This window comes from Canis aureus, chromosome 5, assembly GCF_053574225.1.
Source record: "Canis aureus isolate CA01 chromosome 5, VMU_Caureus_v.1.0, whole genome shotgun sequence".
Classification (NCBI taxonomy): domain Eukaryota; kingdom Metazoa; phylum Chordata; class Mammalia; order Carnivora; family Canidae; genus Canis; species Canis aureus.
In genome coordinates, this window is record NC_135615.1 from 85,620,963 (window position 1) to 85,645,068 (window position 24,106).

Genomic DNA, 24,106 nt, shown 5'->3' on the forward strand with positions numbered 1-24,106 from the left:
CATCCCTCCTGCCGATTCTCCTAATGGCTAGAAAGTTCTTCCTGCCTGAGAGCTTAACCTTGGGGCCACATGACTTCTACCCATTGGTCCTAGGTTTGCTGTGGAAAGTCACACACACACACACACACACACACACACACACGCAGCGGCCTTGCCAAGCCAACAGGGCTTAGGGGCCCTCCCCAGCGTGCCCGCTGCTCTTTGGCAAGACCTGGTCTGTGAATCACATCTTCAAGATGCAGCTCCCGTCCTGAGCCACGTAAAAATCTCTGCTGCAGCTGTTACCAGTGTGAAAACACACGCGTGCGCACCTGCACAAGGGCACGCAGAAATAAAGCCCCTCTGACTGCATTTTCGTCCGTCTCTCATTTCGCGCCACACCGTCAAATGCTCTGCGGAAGCCCGAGCGTACTACATCCCCGGCTCGTTCTCGGCCCATCCGCATATTGACAAGAAAACCTAAGACAGGAGCGGAGCTCGGAAAGGGAGCCAGCCCGCCAGGTGTGACCCAGCTAACAGGGACAGGCGGGACCTGCGCCTTCCTTGTTCTGGACGTTGGTCGCCTGCTAATTCGGCCTCGATCGCATTAACCTTCATGGGAGTCAGACCTCGTTACTGATTCACACTGACCTTCGGGCCAGGTTAACAGGCTCGGGCTTTGGGGAGTGTGTTTGGATACAAGATTAACAGAGGCGTTAATAGTTGCCAGCAATGGGCCCCTGACCCTCCACCCCACTGAGATTTTGTGCAAAGGTCCAACAGGGCGGGGAGGGGGAAGCAGGGAAATGCTTTGAACAGGGGAGGTGGACGAGGTAGATCGTGGAGGGAACAGGCGCTTCCCCGGGGACCAGGCAAAACCCAGGCAAAACGGGGATTGGGTGGCAGGAATGAGGGCCCTCCAGGCACACGGGACTCCAGCAGGGAGCACCTGCTGCCAGGGGCATTTGGGAGCTTCCAGAACAATGCCTCAGAGTCGAGGGTGGATCCCAGGGCTGAACTCCAGCATGAAGCAGAAGGGAAGTGAGCAAGTAGAGCCAGGGCCCAGCCAACACCCCTGGCTCCCGCCCCCTGGAGACCCAGGAGCCCAGAGGGATGGGAGTGGCCCCAAAGGTGACTGAAGCTGAATCTCCAGCCACATACTGGAGATCAGAATAAATCAGAAATGAAGGCACCTGATACCATACCCCAGGCTCGTTGATAAAATTCATACCGACCACATCTGCTGCTGCCATGCCATGGCTCCCCCCTTCTGATGTCATACGGCTGACTTTGGGGACCCAAGTATATTTATATGCACCCATGCTGAATCTCTCCTTTGACCCATCAAAGTAGGCTTTTGATTTCTGAGGATCCTAATGGGGCCATTTATTAAGCTCTTCCTCCAGGGTTTACAAGCCCCGTGATTTGGGCTAATTCCAGTCGTTGACCACAGGCATTGGGCCCAGCCAGCGAAGGGCGGAGGGCAGGCTCCCACGGGTACTGTGGGCCTCGTGGCCCGTCGGCACGACACCCTGACCAGCCAGCTCTCTCCCACAGCGTGTGGTCTCCTGCAAATTCCTCTGGCTGGACGGCTATCCATTCCCAGGACATGTTGTCAGATGCCTAGCCGAAACCCAAACATACTCTACTATGTGTCCTCCGTCCATCAGCACGGCGACCCTATTAAGAAGAAAGAAAAATTAAAGGAGCTCAGGACAGAGGGAGTGAGGTTAATCTGGCCTGGCTGGCTCTGAGCAGTCCCTCCTGCCTTTCCTAAAGGCTCATCAAATCTGGTCAAACCCTACCCAGATTCATCACCGGAGATCAAGGGCCGCACCCCCACCCCACCCCCACCCTATGTCCCCAGTGCTCCTGGGCTGGTCTCCAGGAGATTTATGGATCCGAGTTCACAATAAGACAAGAAGTAAGAGGAAAACAAAGACAACAGATAAACATTGTTTTTATTAACAAGTCTAAAGAGAACTTCATTGATTCAGGGGGTGTCATATAAAGTATGGTGACCTGCATATAAAACCTGGCACTAAACTTGGCCTTTTAGAAACATTTATATATAAAAATATGCATTAAAATCTGTACCACGACGCAGTGCAGAGGCCGACACCTCCCGACGTGAGAGCTCACAAAGGTGGGTCTGGTCTGGGGATGCAGGGACCTCTGGTCCTAGGGCCGCAGGACGGAGCCCAGTGTGACAATGGCCTGCTCTCAGGGGAGACACGAGAGCCCCTCTTTGAAGGCAGGACCCCTATGAACACCACGACGCCACCGGCCTGGACTATAAGAAAAATGGTGCTGGGAGGAATGGCAGGAGAGGAGGGCTGTCCTTCCTTCCTTGTTACTGGGCTCTGACCACCACTCGAGGACTCTGGGTCTCTGCAGACAAACCACCTTTATCTTTGGAGGAACGCTTATAATTTCCAAGTGTGTTTTTTCCGAGAAACTAATTCTAACTCCAGGACCCAAATCATAATTAGCCTGATTTTAAGGGGTAAGAACCAGTTCTTGTCTTTTCGGTGGCCGAGACCCTGAAACGCCAATCAGAAAGGCAATAATCACAACAGAAAAGGATAATGAAAAAAAAAAAAAAGAAAAAAAGAAAAGGATAATGATGATGGTCTCAACGTATTTCAGGCTTGGACCAAACACAACGGAGCGACTCTGGCCCAGAAATCCTACTTTGCAGGCAGTGAAGTGAAAAGCAGCTACGAGCAGCGTTGGAATTCCCCCATTCTGGGAGCAAAAGACCTTTGCACAAGGCAGCTTGTGCCCTGGGGAGAAGCAGGGTCAATACTGCGCATCTGTCTCCAAAGAGGAAGACACGGTGCCTTCCCTGGCAGGGCCTGTCACTCTGGCTGAACGGGGTCAGGCCTGTGTCTATCGGCTTATTCGTTCACGGATGAGTGGACCTCCCTGGTCTGCTCGTCCTGTGGTTCTGTGGGAGATGACAACTGTCCCCAACTCAGCTGCTAAGCCGCTACCCAAATAGGCTCCATGGATGGGAGACGCACAGATGGGAACCCGACAGATATGGGGGGGCCCACGGGAGCACGAGGAAAGGTGATGGGTGGGGAAGAGGCTGCCCGGGGGCGCTGAGCGGTCCACAAGGACAGCAGTGCTCTAGGATTCCAGGGCTCCTAATAGTTACCAAAAGGGCTGGAGCCCTTCCTGTCATTCCAGTAGAGTCTACAAAGGGAAAAACAGCAGCCCTACCAGTTTCTGTCCACAAGCAGAGTGATTTTCTCAGCTGCCTCCAGGGCGGGCGGCTGTTCCCTCCCCAGCCCTCAGCTTGACGACCTTGCTGCCGTTGACCTGACACTTCCTTCCACTGTGGCAGCAAGCAAAAGGAGAGAGAAGGACAACAGTGTCCGAATCACACCCGAGGCAAAAAGCCGGAGCCGCGTCAGGCTGTTAATGAGGGACTTTCTCTCTCGAGCAGCATAATTCAGGCCCAAGTGCTCAGGGTTTGAGACAGATGCGCCGTGTCCCTGGGGCCTGGCTCCGATCCCAGCGCATCCTGCAGGACCACGCCTCCAGGAGGACGCCTACCGCGGTGGGGGGGGCAGCAGGAGCCCAGTCACTGGGCCTTCCCACGCGGGGCCAACCTGGAGGCTCCTTCACCAAGGCTTAGGGCCTTCTAATAAATATACTTTAAAGTGACCTAACAACACCCCCTAGTGGCAATTATAAATAAAACAAGGGCCAGGCATCCAGTTCAACTTCCAATAAGAGTGGTTTCAACATTCACCATAAAATGGAGTGATACAGAAACAAAACCTTATCTTTAGAAATATAATAATAAGAAAGGCAAGAGGTTAGAAGCCAACCTTAGGCCCCTGCCTGCCAAATCCTGCCTACCCTCCCTCCTCAGATTCTCTGCCTTCCAGAAACACATTCTAAGGCCAGGGGACAGCGGGGGGCAGGGGGGCGTCCCCTGTCCCCTTACAGTTTGGGCAGACTGCCCGCTGGGGCCAGAATGATGCCAAAGACATAGAAGAGCCCCAGCAGGAGGTTCAGTTTGGCAGTCCTCTGGGGCAGCTTGTTGAAAGTCTGGCTGCGGAACTGTCTCTCCAGGGAGAAGGCCATGGGAATGGTGAGCAGCGGGAGGGCCAGGCTGATGCTGCAGCGTGTGGCCAGGATGCTGAAGATCAGGTATGGCAGGAAGAGCAGCGTGTTGTAGAGCATGTAGGAGAGGGTGGGGCCGATGAGGATGGCGAGCGTGACAATGCCGGCCTCCCTGTCTGACTCCATGTCCCGGGTGTTGTTGGAATGGAGAATGGCCTCGGTGCTCAGGGCGAGAGGGATGGCGTAGACCAGTGGGAAGACCGCCAGGGACCCCACCTGCACGGCGTAGGCGAACATCACAGCCAGCGGGCCAAACGTGATGAGGATGACGAGGTCTCCCAGAGCCACATACTTGAATCCAATTCCTACGGCCAGAAAAGCCAGAGAGTTGGTGTGAGATCAAGGCCTGGAAACGGAGGGGCCGTTCCTCAGTCCTGAGGCAGGCTACCCCTGGCCGGGAGCGCTGAGTTCTCGGGTGGAGAGCAGGCCAGTCCGTGAGCTCTGTGCCCTCCAGAGCAAACCCGACCCTGGCTCCAGGGACACAGCTCTGGCCTTCAGCACCCGCTTACTTAGGCTTCAGAGTCACCCCCAGTGTCCCTTCCCGCTCCCCCCAGCAAAGTCCTGCAACACAGAGCAGTGGGTTCCCTCTACACACGGGGTCTGACCCGAGAGCCAGCAAAGGATCTAGAAGGTCTGACAATCCCGTCCCCTGGCTTCTTTCTCCTCCACCACCCCCTGCAGGACAGGCTTCTGTCCGTCAATCCCTCACAGAGCCCCCGCCGGGTCTCGTACTTTTCTGCCTCCATCTTCCACAACCTCCAGGGGGATCTGGTTTTGAAAACCCCCAGGGAATCTCAGTGACATCTCAGGGTGCCCAAACTCCACATAAAGCAACTTCCAACCACGATGACGAGTAAAACAGCTAAGACGACGAAGTTCCAGTGCTGCTTCCCCTCTGGCTCCCCTGAACTCACGACGACGTCCCCCCCAACTCCTCTTCCTGCACTGCCAACCCACTTCAAATCCCGGCCAAACCACCTGGTTCAAACCTGCCCAGTTCTCTCCAGCGATGCCACTCCAGAGGACCGCTGTCCGTCCCCAGCTCTGAGTCACGGTCACCCAACGCGGGAGACATTGCAACACCTGTTCCGAGGACCGGCCCCCAACCTAATCTCTGCGGGCAGCCTCATCCGACAGCCCTCTGCCAACATGCACCTGAAAACCCTGAAAGCCCGCGGACCTTTCAGCAGCTCACCTGTGGGCCTGCCCTGCCGCCTCCCACCTCACCTTGGGCTCCCCTCTCCTCCTCTCATGCTTCTGCTGGTTCTCGGGGCCTGCCTGTGGGGTTCTCCCCACCCTGCCTCCGCCTGGCTAACTCCTACTCACCCTTCAGGACACCAAAGACACTCCCCAAGGCAGCCTCCCCTCAACCCCTGGGCCACATCCTGTCCCCCTGCATAACTATGCACCCAGGGCACCCAGATTTCCACCTCTGGAAAATCCCTTAAGTCGTGTGAGGGCAGGGCCTGGGTCCGGTTTGTTCACAGCTCCCTGCCCAGTGCGTGGCACAAAGGCTGAAGCCAACACAGAGCTACAGTAACAAGCACCTGGAGTCCGGCCGAGGTTAAATGTCCGACGGGTGGGCCACACAGACCGCTAGGGGGCCGGGGCCCTCCCGGGCTAACCAAGCTCCCGGCTCCAGGCCTCGGTACTGGCTCATCAGGTGCCCTTCCACCGCCTAACGTGAGAAGGGACGACGGTCTGCAGGGGACCGAGGCCGGGGCAGCCGAAGACGGGATTCAGCTCCAGGTCGCCTTCACACTGGTAGCTGGGGCTCTGCGCTGTTTCTCTTCCACCTCTATTGAAAGGGAACCGACACACGACACCGGGTTAAGGCGGACGGCGTGTGGCCTGGTACGCTCGTGTGCCACAGGATGACCCCACGCAGCGCGAGCGGACACCTCTAGTCGGTGCTCGGGTGCTAAGCGAGCAGCCTGGGTTCTTTGGAGCGAGCGTCCCCAGGGAAGCGTCACAGCCGCGGCCGGTACCCGAGTACCCCCACGCGGTGTTCTGGGTGAGGACACGGCCTCCAGGAGGAGGTCCTCAAGCAGAACAGGCGCCCGCTAGAAATCAGCAGGCCGATGGCTCCTGCAGGACCTCACAGTGAGAGCCACCCCCAGGGAAGCGCCAGGCCGCCAGCCGTCCCGGCGGGGATCCCGCGGCCCTCTCCACCAGCCGCCTGCTCTTCTTTCGCTCCCGTTCGCAGCTCTCCACGCAGGTGTCTTCTGCAGCCTCGGAAGAGCCCACCACAGCTCTACAGCCGTGGGCGCTGGCCAGACCACCCAACTGGCTGGGTCTCCTTAGACACCCGGCAAAGAGCGACGTGAGCAACGGTGAGCAGGAACCTGTGCCTCCAGGGATAACCCCCTCCTTGGACACCAGCCACACACCCCCTCAGGGGCCGAGAGGTCTGGAGCCTTCTGGAGGTCATGTGACATGAGAACATGGTAGTGCCCTGGGCAGAAGGCTGCCTCCGCGTGCAGCCCAGGGCTCGCACGCTCGCCTGCTGCAGAAGGCGGCCCGCTCTCCTACGAGGCCTTCCCACCCGTCCCAACACTCCAAGTGAGCCAACCCAGCGCAAGACTGGGCGAGTTCTCCACACAGCAGCCACAGCAAACCCGTTAGAACCTAAATCAGAACATCAGCCAGGACGTGGAGCAACCTTCACGCACGGACGGCGGGAACGTAAAACTGGCACAATCACTTTAGAAGACCTCCGGAGGCTACGTGTTCATCCACCGAAGGCCCAGCCAGTCTACTCCGGGGCATCTACGCCAGAAAAATGAAAACAAGTCGCCACAGAAAGACCTCCACACAAGTGCTCGGGCCTAACAGCCAAAACACGGACACGATCCAGATGGCACTGGACGGGATGGAGCGTAAACAGATCGTGGTTCGCCCACACAAGGCCCCCGCTCAGCAAGAGGCACCACGGGTGCACATCGCAACACCACGAATCTCAAACCCAGCGTGCTGAGCGAAGCAAGCAGGCACGAGGGTCCAGACTGAACAGCTGCACGCACACAACGTTCGAGGCCGGGCAAAACCAGCGACGTGAGAGAAACCCAACAGTGGTGGCCTCTGGACCGGGGCCGGGGGGGGGGGGGGGGGGGGAGTGGGAACTGAGAGGGAAGGAAGCTTCTGAGCGTGACGGAAACGTCCTGTACCGCGGCAGGGCGCGGGTCACACCGTACGCATCTGTCGAGACTCATCAAACTGGAACACTTAAGATCTGTGCGCTTCACGGTAAGACAGTTTTATCAATAAAGGCCGATGTTTAAAAAAAAAACACAAAAACATGAATCAGATTGTCGTCACTCTGCTCGATATACGTTTCTGTGTCTCCCCATTTGTTCATTCAATGAGAATTAAGTACTAACTACATCTAGCGGTGCTCTGGGCACCAGGGGTTCAGCAAAGCACAGGGAGCAAAGTCCTATTCCCGGGGAGCTGAGCGTCTAAGGGGAAGACAACAAAGTCAGTACTTCAGACCGCGTGTTAGAAGCGCTAAGTGCTGTGAGGGAAAACAAAGCAGGAAAGGACAACAGGGAAGACATTGTGGGGGAAAACACAGGCGGGGTGTGTGTGTGTGTGTGTGTGCGTGTGTGTGTGCGCGCACTTATTTTATTTCCAGCTGCTGCAAAAAACCCTTTATTGGTCATTTTAGTAGGGTAGGAAGCAATGCCTCACTAGACAGCTGCTATGCGGGCAAACGGGTGGAGGTTAGACAGTGAATCAGGCGCGTGTCCCAAGCCAAGGAAAAGCCCCTACAAAGGACCTGAGGCAGCAGCACGCGCCACCTGGACCAGAAACCGCCAGCAGGGCAGTGCGGCCGCAGCAGAGCAGCAGGGGGAAGGGGGTAGGTGGGAGAGCTGCGGGGACGGGACAGGCCGCGCAGGTGACGCTCAGGCCTTTCCTCTGAACAAGGTGGGAGCCACTGGAGAACTCTGAGCAGGGACCTCCTGAGGTAGCGGCCTTGTCTTAGCAGGACACTGCGGCTGCTCCCTTGGAAGTGCCCGGCACGGGCCCCGGCCAATGCAGAGAGGGACAGGGAGCCTGCCGCCACAATCCAGGACACGGGGGTGGGGTGGGCGGTGGGGGAACACGCGCAGATCCCATGTGCACGCTCGAAGGAGAGTCCACAGGATTTGCTGATGGACTTACGGGAGGAGTTAGGGAGGATGCCCGTGACTTCAGGGGGAAGTTGCCGTGGAGCGAGCTGGGGGACGCCGAGCGTAGCGCGGGTTTCTTAGGAGAGACCAGGACTTCATTTGGGACACGCTGGGCTGGCAGAGAAGCCACTGAGGAAGCAGCTGGACAAGTCTGGAGCTGAGTGCCGAGACCTGGGCCAGAGCTGAACACTTGAGAGTCACCAGGTTAACAGTTGGCGTATGAAGCCGTGAGACCGGCTAAAAACACCCAGGGAGTGGACAGAGTTAGAGGAAAGCTGGCCAAGGGCTGGAGCCTGAGACAGAGGCCCCGTGAGACCAGAACATCCAGTCCTGGCCGGCCTCCCCAGCAGTATCTCCCTGTCCCTCTCGATCACACTGGCCCTTTGTAGATCTAGAATATGCCAAGCTCTCCCCACCCCAGGACATTTGCACGTGTTGCTCCTCCAGCCCCGAAGGGCTTGGCACCCAAATCAGACCCAGTCCTGCCCCGGGGCTGGCTCCTGACCCTCCACGTCTGAGTCACTTTCACAGAGAGGCCCCTTCCCTCTGCCCTGCTCCATGCGCGTCGCCCACAGCACCCTGCCCAGTTCCTTTACTGAGCTGTTCACACTGGCGGCTCCATCACCTTCTCCTCGCTGTTCCTTCTTTTCTCCCCCTCTTTTCGTCGGGGTGCTCCAGGGCTCGGTCCTGGTCCCCCCGTGTCCCTATCACCACTCCCACCCCTGGAGATCTCACCCAGTCACACAAGCTCACTACGCCAGAGACCCCCAGAGATCTGCAGCTCCAGCTCGGGCCTCTCCCGGGAACTCCGAGGCTTACAGCCAGGCATCCACCTGACATCCCCACTTAGAGATCTAACACATTAAGATGTCCAAAGTCAGTCTCCCCATTTTCTCCCCCAAACCCTGCCTTTGGACTCCTCCATCTGACTGGACATTCGCTCCGTCCTTCCAGGCGGTGCTCCGCCCAAAGCCTCTGAGTTATGTGGAATTCCCGTTTCTCTCCTGCCTTGCACCCCATCCAGCAGCAAACCAGTCTACCTTCAAGATATGTTCAGGATCTGGCCACCCCCTCCCTTCTCTACCACGACTGCCCGGTCCAAACCCCTCTCGTTCCCACTGCTCGGCAGCCCCGTCTCCTGCGTCTGTCCTGGCCCACTCACCCTCACCCACTGTCAACACCGCAGCCAGACCGATTCCTGTAAAACCTTGGGCCCGCACCAGCCTTGCACCTCCCTGCCTCCCCAGACCCACTCCCCTCGCTCTACCTCCTTTTACTCTCTCCCTCACTTACATACCGGACACACGCCTGCCTCCAGACCATCCCGAGACTTGGAACATCCTTCCTCTGCGGTACCTGCCTGGCTGACTTCCTTCTGGCTTTGCTCACATTACCTTTTGGAGGAGGCCCACCCTGATGGAACTACGTCAGACACCCGTGTCCTCCTCCCTCGCTCTCCTTATGTCTTCCCTACAGCGCCGGTCGTGTTTTTATATTCAATAATCGGGCTATCAGCCCATCCTCCGGGCTTACCAGGAACTTTCCCGATTTCCAAACCGGAAGTCCCGGCATCCCGGGAACTGCCCTAAGTCCTAAGTCCTCAGCAAACCAGCAGGCGGGTCGTCCTGAACATGACTTTACTATTATCTACCTGCCCTCGAGATTTATATATACAAACGATCTGTCCTCAAGGTCTACATATACAACAACGTGCGCCCCTGCCCAACATCTGTGACTGCGGGGCTGGCAACAGGTGCTCGGTAACGCGTGACCAGCTACCTGCCCACCGCGACCTTAATGAGCTGCTGCAAGGAGTCAGGCAGCGAACTAGCTGGGCGTAACGAGCCGTAGGACTTTGAGCTCTTTGAATGTAACTGCATGAAGATGTGAAACGGCGGTGTTATGTAGACAACGAAAAGGAAGCAGATAGAAGCATTTCCTTGGGTAGGATAGCGAACGTCCCTACAGCAAGCCAGCATCTTCTCCGCTGGCTGCTGCTCTCAAACAATACTGTCCATCCACGTGCCCCACACCTGGCGATGGCCCGCGGCGGCCTAGCCCAGCAGCTCCTGGCCGCCTCCTCTGCGCCGCTGGATCCTACGTGGTCTCCAGCCCCTGCAGCCGGGAGCGGGCCAGGTCTTACCTCCCGTGTAGAGGAAGGAGCCCGACAGGCCTCCGAAGTAGATGAGGGCCAAGTGCTCCAGCCTCAGGGGCGACAGGCAGTAGAGGCCGGCGGCGCACACGCAGCCCAGGGTGTAGAGCAGGACGCCGAACCGCACCACGTCCTGCGGCTCCAGGATGCGGTCCACCAGCGTCCTGTCGTCGCTCTTCTTGTGGTCGATGCCCTTGGAGAAGTCGTAGTAGGTGTTGACCAGGTTGCCGGCGCCGTGCACGGCCAGGACGGCCACGGCGCAGCCCGCCAGCAGCCGCGGGTCCAGCCCGCCCTGCGCCCGGTAGGCCAAGGCGCTGCCCAGGGCCACGGGGGTCAGCGACGCGCTGAAGCTCCAGGGCCGCAGCGCCAGCACGTACGAGGCGCACTTGTGCCTCCAGGAGCGGCGCGTGGGCCGGTCCGCCTCCGGACAGTCGGGCCCCGGCGGCTCGCGGTCCCCGGGCCTGCCCGCGTCGCCCGCCGGGATGTTGACGTCCCCCGCGGCCTGCGACGCCGCCATGGAGCTCCACGTGCCCGCCCGCAGTCGGAGCTCAGAGCCGGAGCCCGGGGCCGGGGGCGGCGGGGGCGGGGGCGGCGGCGGGGGCGGGGGCGGGGGCGGCGGCGGGGGCGGGCCTGACCTTCCTTCGGGTCCGCCCCGGGCAGGGCCGGGGAGGCGGCGGCCCCCGAGGCAGCAGCGAACGCGCCTGCAGCCCACGCGGCCCGGCGGCGCCGCCCACACCGCCTGTCGCCCGGGCGAAGGCCGTGTCTGGGCCCCGAGTCCCGGGCTAGAGCCCACGGCGGAGCTGCGGCCGCCCGCCCCGGGGCACCGGCGCCGCCATCTTGCGCGCCCGCCTCCGGAGGCCGCCCGGAAGCGGGGCCGACGACGCGGCGGGGGCGGGGCCCGACGCGGGGGCGGGGCCCGACGCGGGGGCGGGGCCCGACGCGGGGGCGGGGCTGAAGGCGGGGCCCGGGCCTGAGGCGTGGGGGTGAAGGCGGGGCCTGGGGGCGGGGCCCTGCGCTGGGGGCGGGGCCTGAGCTGGGGGCGGGGCCCGGGCCTGAGGCGGGGGATGAAGGCGGGCCCCGGGCCTGGGGGCGGGGCCAGCGCTGGGGCTGGACTAGGGGCGGGGCCTGCGCTGGAGGCGGGCCTGGGGGCGGGGCCCGGCGCTGGGGGCGGGGCCTGAGCTGGGGGCGGGGCCTTGGCCTGAGGTGAGGGTGAAGGCGGGCCCCGGGCCTGGAGGCGGGGCCCGGGGCTGGGGGCGGGGCTGGGGGCGGGGCTGGGGGCGGGGGCTGACTAGGGGGCGGGGTCTGCGCTGGGGGCGGGGCAGGGGGCGGGGCAGCGGCGACCCCAGCCGTCCAGCCCTCCTCCCGCCGAGCATCCCCGACCGCAGCTGGAAACAGCCTCACTTAGTAACACAAGGATGATCCCCGTTGCCTGTCGCTTCCCGACTTACCTAGAGCTTCCACTCACCAAAATAGGACTCATCATTCAGCAAGCATTTATTGAGCACTTACTGTATCACAGGCAGCGCGGAACAAAATGGGCAAAAATCAGGGAGCCCGTTGAGGGCGATGAGAAACGTAGATTTACGTCCCACTTTAAAAAAAAAAAAAGAGAGAGAGGGATTATTTATTTATTCATGAGAGACACAGAGAGAGAGGGGCAGAGACACAGGCAGAGGGAGAAGCAGGCTCCATGCGGGGAGCCCGATGCGGGACTCGATCCCAGGACTCCAGGGTCAGGCCCTGAGCCACAGGCAGACGCTCAACGGCTGAGCCACCCAGGCGCCCTTACCTCCCACTTTTTAATTTATTAATTTATTTTATTTATTCATAATAGACATAGAGAGAGAGAGAGAGGCAGAGACACAGGCAGAGGGAGAAGCAGGCCCCACACAGGGGGCCCAACGTGAGACTCGATCCCAGGACCCCAGGACCGTGCCCTGGGCCAAAGGCAGGCGCCAAACCACTGAGCCACCCAGGGATTCCCTACTTACCACTTTTTAAATAGGAAATGAAGCTCCGAAATGGGAGATGATATCCAAGAAATTATAAAATCTAGTAATAATCACCACAGCAATAGTTTCCACTCTTTATTGTGCAATTACCATTTGCCATACCCAGTCCTGCCTGCATCTTTACCCGTAGTCTAGGATACTCACTTGCTCGTGCAAATAACCACCCTCCTCCCCACGCAACCATATGGCCAGCTCTGTGTCTTCATTGCCCGATTTCTGGAAGCTTATGGAAGCTTATGGTGTGTATCTGTAGCTTGTTCTGGCTGGAGGGAGCCAAGTGTTAAATGTTTAGTGATTTTCAGAGCTGGTCATTAAGCACAGCCATTATTAAAAATTTATACAAACTTACAATGAGATGAATTATATTAGAAACCAAGGTAGCAAACCTCGTTACCTCCTAATTATTTCACTCCATTTTACTGTTTACGTTCTTCAGATTGTTTATGTCTGTTGTATCTTCTTTTGTGGAAATATGATATGCTCGTCTCTTCCCGGCTTTTCATCCAGTGACATCCGTTGGTAGTTTGAAGTCTGCCATAGTGGGAGTATTTATACCACACAGATCAGAGGATGCTTGATGATTATTTTGTTGATCATCCAGACTTAAGAAGTGACAGAGAGAAGTTAATAATGCAGATTAAACTTAAAAGTGTGTCAACTCTGTAGCGTTATGCTGTGAATAGCAGCAGAAATTTGAGGAAATACTCTTCCGGTATTGGAAAGTCATTATCCAATGCAGCAGAGAAGCCCTCGTGTCATAGACAAACTTGTGAAGTTTCAAAGTATCTCTTCATTAGTTCACTTTCCTCTTTCACATTAACATGAAAGAAAATTTCAATCAACATTCATATCATGACTGCACTCATCGGTCAGTGGCAACCACAGAGAGGCCATGAATATCCAAAAAAAGCACACCGTTAGAATTGATCTGCCAAAAAAAAAAAAAAAAGAATTGATCTGCCATGTGGAATTTGCAATAAAAAGCATTGAACCTGGTTAGCTCAGGGGTTGAGCCTCTGCCTTTAGCTCAGGGCGTGACCGCCAGATCCTGGGATCGAGTCCGACGTCGGGCTCCTGGCATGGAGCCTGCTTCTCCCTCTGCCTGTCTCTGCCTCTCTCTTTGTGTCTCTCATGAATAAATAAATAAAATCTGTTTTAAAAAAAGCTTTATGTATTTATTATCATTTATGAGTTTTATGCAATGCATCCTTTATGTGGTGAAAGTTATATATATACACATATATGTACATGGGACAGACTACATAATTTTGGTGCCCGGTGCAAAATAAAAATGTGCAGCCCCTTGTTCAAAAATCATTAAAAATTTCAAGACAGAGCAACATGACCTCACACAGCCGTGAAGCCAGCCCCTTGTTCAAAAATCATTAAAAATTTCAAGACAGAGCAACATGACCTCACACAGCCGTGAAGCCAGCCCCGTACATACATGCATGCCCCTTTCCCTTATTGGCTAGCCGGCAGTTAAGCATTTACAACCCTCCCACCCAGCACATACTTGTGAAACTGGCCAAACCCAAGTGTCCTATGCTATCAAGTTGGACAAAAGGAAGAAGCAGATATTTCAAAATCCCGGCTTTATCACTTAGCAATTCTTTTTTTTTTTTTTTTTTTTTTTTTATGATAGTCACAGAGAGAGAAAGAGAGGCAGAGACACAGGCAGAGGGAGAAGCAGGCTCCATGCACCGGGAGCCCGACGTGGGATTCGATCCCGGGTCTCCAGGATCGCGCCCTGGGCCAAAGGCAGGTGCCAAACCGCTGCGCCACCCAGGGATCCCTCACTTAGCAATTCTATGACCCAATCCCACTCTATGTCAGTCTACTCAGGTGTAAAGTGGGAACAATACAACCCACCTCATAGAAATGTTAAGGAATAAGTGATAGAATGTATTGACTGCTCACCTCTGTCATAGAATATTTTAGGTATTTTCCATGTATTAGCATTTAACCCCACAACACAGCCTACGGAGGTAGGCACATTATAATCCTTTCGGTTTTTTTTTTATATATATATATTTTTTAAATTTTTATTTGTTTATGATAGTCACACAGAGAGAAAGAGAGAGAGGCAGAGACACAGGCAGAGGGAGAAGCAGGCTCCATGCACCGGGAGCCCGATGTGGGATTCGATCCCGGGTCTCCAGGATCACGCCCTGGGCCAAAGGCAGGCGCCAAACCGCTGCGCCACCCAGGGATTCCCCTCGTTTTTATAATTAAAACAAAAAAATAGGTACCAAGAGATTAAGTGCCTGGTCATAGAGCTAGTAAGTGTTGGAGAAAAGTTTCAGATTGATTCTGATTTGCCCTCAACCCCTACTTTATAATGTCTACCAAAATGCCTGATGTTGTTGTGCTCAATAAATATTATTTAACATAAGAAAGTTCTTTGTAAACTGAAAAGAGACCTACAAATGCATTGATTACTGTTGCTAAAAATATATATATCTTTTTAAATTAGAAACCAGGGCTTTATCACATCTTGAGGGGGGCTGAAATATCATATATTGCTGGTGGAAACGAAAATTAGTATAGAGATCAATTTGAGGTTGTCCATCAGCCACATGTGCGTTGACCTTGACCCTGTAATTCCATTTCTGGGTGTCTATTTGGTATGGCTGCCAGGGGGGAAAAACTACATATATACAGAGGCATTCATTGCCACGTCATTAGTAATAGCAAGAATTTGGAAACAACACAAATGTCCATCAACAGAGGACAGGAAAAATAAATTACAGTACATCCATGTGACGGAATTCTACGCAGCTATAACAACAACAAAAGAACAAGGAAGCTTCCTATATATTAAGAAAGATCTCCAAGATCTACTAAATTTTTTAAATAAAGATTTTATTTATTTATTCATTTTAGAGAGAGTGTGTGAGCAAGGGGATGAGTAGAGGGAGAGGTTCAAGCTGACTCTAAGCTGAGCACTGAGCCTCACGAGGGGCTTGATTCCACGACCCTGAGACCACGACCCAGGCTGAAATCAAGGGTTGGACTCAACCAACTGAGCCCCAGAGGCACCCCACGATCTACTAAAAAGTTATAAAGTGCGCAGCATAGATAGTAACAAAAGGGGAAAATAAGAATGTGCATTTATATTTGCGTAAAGAAACTCTAGGGGTACATAAGAACCAAGGAAATAGTGAAAGGGCAGGAGTGGGGGTGGGGCACCTGGATGGCTCAGTGGTTGAGCATCTGCCCAAAAAAAAAAAAAAAAAAGAAAAAGAAAGGGCAGGGGTGGAGTGAGACTTTTCACGATGAATACAATTTTTTATTTATTTTGGGATCTGAACAGTGATTAGACATTTTTGAATGTTTAATGGTGACATATAGAGATATTGAGCACACGTGGGAAATGTGAAATTTAGGGGGACAATTATTTCGGAGAAGAAGCAATGCAATGCAAAGATTCTCAACCCAAAGCAGTAGTCATAAATTAAATTGGAAAAAAAAAAAAAAAAAAAGGAATCTGCCAAAGCATGTCGTTAGCCACAGGACATTGCCAACCCTCTTTAATTCGGCAGTTTAGAATTTACGGAAACTTAAATCCCTTCAATAGATAACTTGCAATTTTTATTTTTTATTTTTTTTTGATGACTTGCATTTTTTATTTTTTTTTTTATTTTTTATTTTTGACTTGCATTTTTTAAAGGAATCTTGAACCCTCTTCCTTCTTAGCAAATATTCACCCACGTTACCATTATCAATGGCTCTGCACGTTTTTCTTAATTTGAATGCATCGTATTTTAATCAGACTCCTATTGTAAGATATTGAGGAATTTTTTATCGTAATAACCGTAATTCAAAAAAAAATGGACAGGTAGTCTAATTCCGTTGTGCCACTGATTGTTCGAAAGGACGTTTTTATTTCATTTATTGTCAGCTCTGCGCCCAGCCCGGGGCTCGAACTCGCCGCCGACGGAGCCCGCCCGGTGCCCCCTGGGACGGGGCTGTCACGTGACGCCCTTCGGAAATGACTGACTCAGGAGTAGGCCGTTGGGTTAAAGACTTGGTTATGGTTTCCCGCGAATGATCTGGCGAGCTCGAGAATTTTTGGAAAACTGGGAGATTCTAACTAAAAACGCTCCGAAGGGCACATCGCACGTGACGACAGGGAAAGCGGGGGGCGCGGAAGGAGCGCCGGGCGGAAGGCTGCCGAGGTGTGCGCCCCGGTGACCACAGGACCTTGGCGTCGCTCCCGCTCGGGCTGAGGCGGGCGCACGCACAGCCCCCGACGCAGCCCGCGCACCGCCCGCAGGCGCCGCCGACCCGCTGCGGGGGGAGCCACAGCCGCGACGCGCCGGAAGTGCGCGGACATCAGCTCGCGACCCATTGGCTCCCCCGAATGGACGTGGGGCTCCCGTCGCCCGCCACTGGCCGCCTGGTTTGTCTGTTTGAACAGTCCCCGCCCCCCGGAGAAGCCGGTCCTGAGGCCTCACGGCTCCTTCGTTCCTATTGGCCTGTGCTCCGGTCCGTCTCCTCCTTGCGCCTGGCGATTGGTCCTCGGGGCCGAGAGCCCGCCCCACTTCCCGCCCGGCTTAGAGGACAGCGGGGAAGGCGGGCGGTGGGGCCGGGGGCCTGCGGCGGCGGTGCCCGCGCTGGTGGCGGCAGCCGAGGCCGTGGCCGGAGCCGCGCGGTGAGTCTGGGGCCTGGCACGGCGCCTCCAGGGCGGGGCTGTCCGGGCCGAGCGCCAGCCTGCTCCGGGGGGGCGGGAGGTCGCGCGTGTGGGACGCGGGTCCCCTCGGTGCCGGCCCCGCGCCCCGGGCGCCCTCGGAGCCCCTGCCCCCCGCGAGTCCCAGGCGCCGCCCGGAGCCCCCGCCGCCCGCCCGCACCCGACCCCCCGCGGCGTCCCCGGGAGGAGCGGCGTCAGCGCGGCCCCGCCGCGCCCCGCTCCCGGCGCGCCCTCCCCGCCCCCGCCGCGCCCCCTCCCTGCCCCCTCCGCGCCCCCCACCCCCCTCCGCGCGCCCTCCGCGGCCCCTCCCCGACCCCCTCCGCGCGGCCCCGGCGCTCCTTCCGCGCCCCTCCGCGCACCCTCCGCGCCCCCATCCGGTGCCCCCTCGACGCCCCTTCCACGCGCTCTCCTCTCCGTGCCCGCCTCCACGCACCCTCCACGCACCACCCCGCGCACCCTCCGCGCCCCCGTCTCCCCCGCGCACACCGCGGGGGCCCTGCGCCCAGGTCCGCCGAGGTCCCACGGGGTCAGCCCCTCTGCGCTCCCACCCCGACCGCCGCAGCCATCACTCCGCGACCCCGCCCGCGACCCCGCCCGAGAGGGTGCCAGGCTCGCCTCCCCTCGGTGCCTGCACTGTGTCCGGAGCACGCGGGCCGTGGGCCTCAGACCCTGGAAGTCGCTCCTTCCTGAGAACCGCCCCCGCCCCGCGGGGACCCTTGGCCGCCTCTCCCCCAAAGGGTGCCGGTCCCCTGCAGGCCTGTTCCTGCCCTGGAGCATCCAAAAGCTTTACAAAACCGATTATTCCCTGGGGTGGCGTTTTGTTTGTGTGGCCCCCCCCGCCCCCCCCCCCCCCCCCCGCATCTCATGGATATTTTCCAAAATAAGGATCTTGAAAACTTGATTTTGTGGTGGAATCCCGGGCATCCCCAGAATACGTATCCACGCTGCTCCCCGAGCAGCCTGGGCCCAGCCCGTGGTGCGAACGTGCCCAGGGGAGGAACAGCACTTGACTGAAGGAGTGAGCGGCCCCAGGAACCTCGCAGTCTCCGCTCACATTCCGAGTCCTCACAGGTCGGAGGACCGCGCTCCCCGTACAGTGACCAGCGGCCCCAGGTGGCCCCGGGCGCTTGGAATGTGACAGGTCCACCCTGGGATTGCCGTGAACCGAGAAGCGCACAGTACGTTTTGGAGACTTAGTACAAAAAGAGCATGGGAGATCCATCAATACTTTTTTACATTCGTGACGTGTTGAAACGATATTTTGGACGTATGGGATTTTTTTAAAAATGATTAATATCTCCTGTTTTCTTTTTCTTTTTTTTTTTTTTTTTAACCATTTTAGTTACGGCTACCAGGAAATGTGAAATTACAGTTAGGGCTTGCATTTTTACTGCATGGTGCTGGCATAGAATAAAAATCAAAGTCCCTCTTTAAATTGAACACCTTGAGGAAAGGGGCAGTATTAGGCTTGTTTTATTCCCCATCTCTAGTGCCTGGCACTGTGCCCCATATGTGGCTGTCATAATGATAAAAATAGCTAACAATTACTAAGAACTGGGATCCCTGGGTGGCACAGCGGTTTGGCGCCTGCCTTTGGCTCAGGGCGTGATCCTGGAGGCCCAGGATCGAATCCCACGTCGGGCTCCCGGTGCATGGAGCCTGCTTCTCCCTCTGCCTGTGTCTCTGCCTCTCTCTCTCTCTCTCTGTGACTATCATAAGTAAATAAAAAATTTAAAAAAAAAAAAAAAAAAAAAAAAACAATTACTAAGAACTCACTGTGTGCCTGGCCCCGTTCTAAGCACTTTTTAATATTTATTAACTCAGTTAATTCTCACATCAACACTATGAGTTAGGTGCTAGTATCCTCCTCCTGCAGGTGAGGAAACTGGGACATACTAAGTATACAGTTTCAGACCAGGTCCGAACCCAGGTAGTCTGGCTCCACAGCCCATGCTCTGACCCTGACCCTGACCCTGACCCTGTCTGCTCGGCCGCCTGTCTTCAATGCCAGTCATTGGCGACTGAATCAAGGCTTTCTGTATGTTCCTCGGTGAGGTCTCCCAACCTTTTGGGATCCCCTCCCAGACGTGGGCAGGGTGGAGACCTGTGTTGAGGCACTGCGGCCGTAAATAAATTCATCACGATAGTTTGTCATCCAGTTAATATTCTATTAAAGGAAGTTTCTCTCCAAAGAACCTCAGGTCAAGATGCTTGGAACCGGACCTGCTGCCGCCACCGCAGCCACCACCACGTCGAGTAACGTGAGCGTCCTACAGCAGTTCGCCAGCGGCCTGAAGAGCCGGAATGAGGAGACCAGGGCCAAGGCTGCCAAGGAGCTCCAACACTATGTCACCATGGAGCTCCGAGAGGTTGGGGCTTCCGGGATTCGTTGGGGAGCATTAGGCCTAAATGTACCAGCACTGGTTGAGATTCCTTTGGACAGCTCAGTGAGGGTTTGGAACACGAAGGCCCCCAGTGTCTCCTGTCCATAAAATGCACAGGTGCCTTTGCAGTGGCTACACGGTTCTGTGGCATTTCCTGTGTTGTGATGGCATTTTAGGAGTCAGTGTAGAGTTCAGCTGTCGCTTTTCGTTTTTTTTTTCTTCTTTTTGCCACCGTGTTCCAGACCTTCAGTTCTTTCCATCTGATAACAGTGGTTGGGATGCGTTTGAAGAGTTGGTAGCCTGGGGCTTTCTAGATAGAGAGCCCACGTGATGTCAGGACAGTGTCTCATTCATCCTTGTAACCTCAGGATGCGGCCTACCTGGGGTAGATGCTCAAATGAGCATTTATTCTGTAAACTGAACTGCGAGTTCAGTTGCTCAACAGTTTACAACTATAAGAGTGGCAGCAGCTTTGGCCTCTTTGGTTTGAACCGTATCCGCAGGCCACCTCTCAGGCCTCCCGTTTGGAAGCCACCCTTCCCCCCCACTCCCTACCCCCACCGCCAGCATCAGGGACATCTCGGAAGCTGTTCTGAGTACATCTTCCTTTGCAGATGAGTCAAGAGGAGTCTACTCGCTTCTATGACCAGCTGAACCATCACATTTTTGAACTGGTTTCCAGCTCAGATGCCAATGAAAGGAAAGGTGGCATCTTGGCCATAGGTAAGGACAGAGTCTCTGCTGACAGTTACAGCTGAGAATAAAGGGTGGGTCACCTTTGTGTCCACTGCACCTGTGTCTGCTGCATACCGATGCTTCATTCTTGCCTATTTAAGGAATTTCTTAAGGAGGCTTGTGGCTTTCAGCGTGCTTATTCAGATATTAATTCTAACAACAGTCCTGGGATGTGGGCAAAGCTGGTATTTTCAGATGCAGAGTCTCAGAACTGTGACACAGCTTTTCTAGGGCCACAGAGTGGCTGCGCTGAGACTCAAAGCCAGCTTTCTTTCTGCTACCCTGTGTTGCTTGTTGCAGGCTCTGGTGTCTCTGTAGAGCAGTCTGGTATAGCCAGCCGGGCTCACCAATGGAAAGGGAGAGGTGGGAACAGTGATAAAAAGCATGTGGTTTTCAAGTCCCAGGGACTGGTCTGGTGAATTCTTATTCATTCTTAGTTTGCTTCCTTTTTCTTCTTGGGAAAACAAATTTTAAGTACCAAAATGAGGTTATTTTGCTTTATGTAAGTAGTTCTGGCACAAATATCAAATCTGTTGCTTTTAAGTGAAAATTATCTGCATCCTTCCCATCTGGGAGTTGCCTTCTGTGCTCAGGGTAGAAGGAAGGGGTCATTTGCCAGCCTTCCTTTCAGGGCAGGGCACGCTCCTAGACAGGATGTGCCTATCCTCACCTTTTGCCTTCCTCTCTTAACCAGCCAGCCTCATAGGAGTGGAAGGTGGGAATGCCACTCGGATTGGCAGATTCGCTAACTATCTTCGGAACCTCCTCCCCTCTAATGACCCAGTTGTAATGGAGATGGCATCCAAGGCCATTGGCCGCCTTGCCATGGCAGGGGACACTTTTACGGCTGAGTATGTGGAGTTTGAGGTGAAGCGAGCCTTGGAGTGGCTGGGCGCCGACCGCAACGAGGGCCGGAGACACGCAGCTGTGAGTGCCTGTGGCGGGGGTGAGGGTGTGGGGGGCACAGCTGGCTGGGGAGCCGTGGCGCCGTGTCGGGGTCCTCCACACAATGGCTCAGGTCGCTGAAAGGCAGACAAAGGAGGGGACACTCCAGGCAAAGGCACTGTGCTTCTCAGGGGCCTTTGGTTTCATCCTGAATCCCTTTCTCTTTTTGCCCTGAGCTCCGAACCTGAAGGGCAAACTTTAAGTTCTCTTTTGTTGCTTGAGAGGCAGCCCTAAGTGCAGCGCTTACCTTGATGTCTAATTTTCTAGAATCAAAATTGCCTCCTAAACAGAAGGCACACCTCAGCCATAGGCAAGGGAAAGAGCCGCGAGCCAAAAGGCTTCCAAAGCCCCAGACAACTGTCCGCTCTGTACTTTCCCATCAGTGTCTTCGTCAAGGTCTCTGTACGGTACTGAAGGAATACAGAAGGACGAGGAGGAGGGGAGGCGCGGGGCAGCAGGGCCTTCAGTTCCTCCAGTGGAAGCAGTGGCCTGCCTCCTTTCAGGCCTTCCTTATTTATTTTTTTACTTATTTGTTTAAATTTATTTATTGATTTGAGAGAGAGAGAGAATATGTGTGAGCGTAGGAGGCTTGCTGGAGGGAGAATGAGAAAAGGCTTAAGTCAACTCTGTGCTGAGTGTGGAGCCAGTGGCAGGGCTCAGCCGTAGGACCCTGAGATCAGCACCTGAGCCGAAACCAAGAGCCTGACGCTTAATCAACTGCACCACCCAGGCGCCCTTTTTGTCTGTTTTTTAGGCATTTGTTGATTGGTTGGTACCTAACCCAAACTTCCTTTTTCCCCATTGGCTGTTTTTCACTTGGGGATGTAGGAGCCTCTTATCCTCTTCTTGTAGTGCATCTCTACTGCTTTGGTTTTTTTGTTTTGTTTTTAAGTAGGCTCCACACCCAATATGGAGCCCATTGTAGGCTTGAACCCATGACCCTGAGATCAAGACCTGAGATGAGATCAAGAGAGACTTAGTCACCCGAGCCACCCAGGAACCCCAATATCCCCACTGCTTTTTGAGGTTCATCCCTGGAAAAGGCTGGTTTGAGGGACAGACTTTCAGGCTGCAAGATGAGGGAGAGTCTGTCCTTAAGGGAAAGGATGTGGGAATGTGTGTGCTGAGGATCAGAGCGTCATTTGGATCTTTGCTGTGGGCCCCCTCTTTAGGAGCCAGCCCCACAAGGAGGGGTCCCAGTACTGGGGGAGCGATAGACACCTGAAGTCTGCTTCAAGTCAGCTTTGTCCTTCCTAAGTCTGAAGCTTGAAACAACCTCTGACCTCTAGTTTCTTCCACTGTCAGATGAACACGAAAGCAAGATTAAATATTGAACATTCATTCAATAAATGTTTGTTGGATACTGCCGTGTTCTGGCGATGCTTTTCGGCTGTCAGCAGGGCAGCATACAAAGTCTAAAACACATCTGCCTTCCAGAGCTTATGTCCTAAGATGACAAGCATCCCGTGTTTATAAATACTCCAGTGTAACGAACACAGATGTTTGATCAATTTTGCTTTACTCCTAGGTCCTCAGAGATTCCTAGCTGGAAGGGTGGACAAGTGTGCTCTTTTCCTGATACATATACACGCCCCGGGACAACAAGAGGCCATATCGGGATAGAGCTAAACTCTCTGATACAGATGAGGGTCCTCCGTGTGCTTTTTCCTCCCAGGTTCTAGTTCTCCGTGAGCTGGCTGTCAGCGTCCCCACCTTCTTCTTCCAGCAAGTGCAACCCTTCTTTGACAACATTTTTGTGGCTGTATGGGACCCCAAACAGGCCATCCGTGAGGGAGCTGTGGCTGCCCTTCGTGCCTGTTTGATCCTCACCACCCAGCGTGAGCCGAAGGAGATGCAGAAGCCTCAGTGGTATCGGGTGAGCACATGCCGCGATCCCATCCACCTGCAAAAGCACATTCACAGACAGAATTACCTGGCTGAAGTGGGGGCCCTTGCCACAGAGCGAGTGTCACAGTCGCATTGGTCTCCAGTGATTTCTTTCTTTTTTCTTTTTTTAAAGATTTATTTATTTATGATAGGCAGAGAGAGAGAGACAGAGAGAGGCAGAGACACAGGCAGAAGGAGAAGCAGGCTCCATGCAGGGAGCCTGACGTGGGACTTGATCCAGGGTCTCCAGGATCACGCCCTGGGCTGCAGGCGGCGCTAAACTGCTGCGCCACTGGGGCTGCCCAAATAAATAAAATCTTTTAAAAAAAAAATGAAAATATGATACAGTTAAGCTATAACTTACTGCTTTCTTATGAACAATTGTAAGAGTTCGCAGAGATATTAAAATATAGAAAAGTGGGTATCGGAGAAGCAGCAACATAGTGATACTGATTTAGAAAGGGCTGGTTCTCTCTCCTTCAGTGTCATAAGCCCTGTGCCAATTGCTGCTGCCAAGAAAACCTAACCAAGAAGCTTGTCCCACAAAGACAGCTCTGACTGTGGCATTGGAGACCGGCGTTCTAGGCTTGGCTTGGCTGTGTGACCTTGGACAAGTCATTTAATTTCCTTGAGCCTCTGTTTTTCATCTGTTAAATAGGACAGTCATGGTATCGTTTGGGTTGAAGGTAAACTGGACAAGAGAGCTTGGTAAATTCATGTCATTGATTTGCTGGCACAAGCCAGTGAGCCGCAGAACCCCCTGTGTAGGGGGGTGGGCCTATGTTCTGTCTACCTTTGGACATTGGCTGATGAACACATTCTGTATCTCTAATAGCACACGTTTGAAGAAGCAGAGAAAGGGTTTGATGAGACATTGGCCAAGGAGAAGGGCATGAATCGGGATGATCGCATCCATGGAGCCTTGCTGATCCTCAACGAGTTGGTCCGAATCAGCAGCATGGAGGGAGAGGTGAGAAGCCATGCCAGAAGGGAGTCTGGCGTCCACA

General features: G+C 54.9%; 2 protein-coding genes across 4 annotated transcripts in view; one reads left to right on the forward strand and one right to left on the reverse strand.

Annotated features, from left to right (window-relative positions):
- Positions 1-1,353: 1,353 nt before the first annotated feature.
- On the reverse strand, positions 1,354-11,034 carry UBIAD1 (UbiA prenyltransferase domain containing 1). Of its 3 annotated transcripts, XR_013380787.1 has the most exons (3): positions 10,435-11,034; positions 5,667-5,917; positions 4,285-4,424 (listed from the first exon to the last, which is right to left on the reverse strand). XR_013380787.1 is itself a non-coding variant. In XM_077899657.1 (2 exons), exons 1-2 carry the CDS (start codon positions 10,958-10,960, stop codon positions 1,646-1,648), a joined length of 540 nt encoding a protein of 179 aa, XP_077755783.1. In that variant the 5' UTR covers positions 10,961-11,033; the 3' UTR covers positions 1,354-1,645. The 3 variants fall into 3 exon arrangements, 2 of the variants coding, with proteins under 2 accessions (XP_077755783.1, XP_077755781.1); XM_077899657.1 differs by lacking the exons at positions 4,285-4,424; positions 5,667-5,917 and adding an exon at positions 1,354-1,659 and having other exon boundaries at positions 10,435-11,033; XM_077899655.1 differs by lacking the exon at positions 5,667-5,917 and having other exon boundaries at positions 1,923-4,424; positions 10,435-11,006.
- A 5,935-nt stretch (positions 11,035-16,969) lies between these two features.
- The window catches only part of MTOR (mechanistic target of rapamycin kinase), a 120,339-nt gene continuing 113,202 nt past the window's right edge, over positions 16,970-24,106 (forward strand). The window contains exons 1-6 of the mRNA XM_077899658.1: positions 16,970-17,112; positions 19,342-19,517; positions 20,147-20,255; positions 20,962-21,194; positions 22,888-23,088; positions 23,935-24,069. Of these exons, the coding sequence (XP_077755784.1) occupies positions 19,356-19,517; positions 20,147-20,255; positions 20,962-21,194; positions 22,888-23,088; positions 23,935-24,069 (840 nt within the window). The 5' untranslated portion in view covers positions 16,970-17,112; positions 19,342-19,355. The remainder of the gene's footprint in view (positions 17,113-19,341; positions 19,518-20,146; positions 20,256-20,961; positions 21,195-22,887; positions 23,089-23,934; positions 24,070-24,106) is intronic.

Coding starts and splice junctions, on each gene's coding strand:
- UBIAD1 (XM_077899655.1), bottom strand. CDS start 10,960: ATGGCGGCGTCGCAGGCCGCGGGGGACGTCAACATCCCGGCGGGCGAC. Junction 4,425..10,434: donor CTCCTTCCTCTACACGGGAG/GTAAGACCTGGC, acceptor TTCTGGCCGTAG/GAATTGGATTCAAGTATGTG.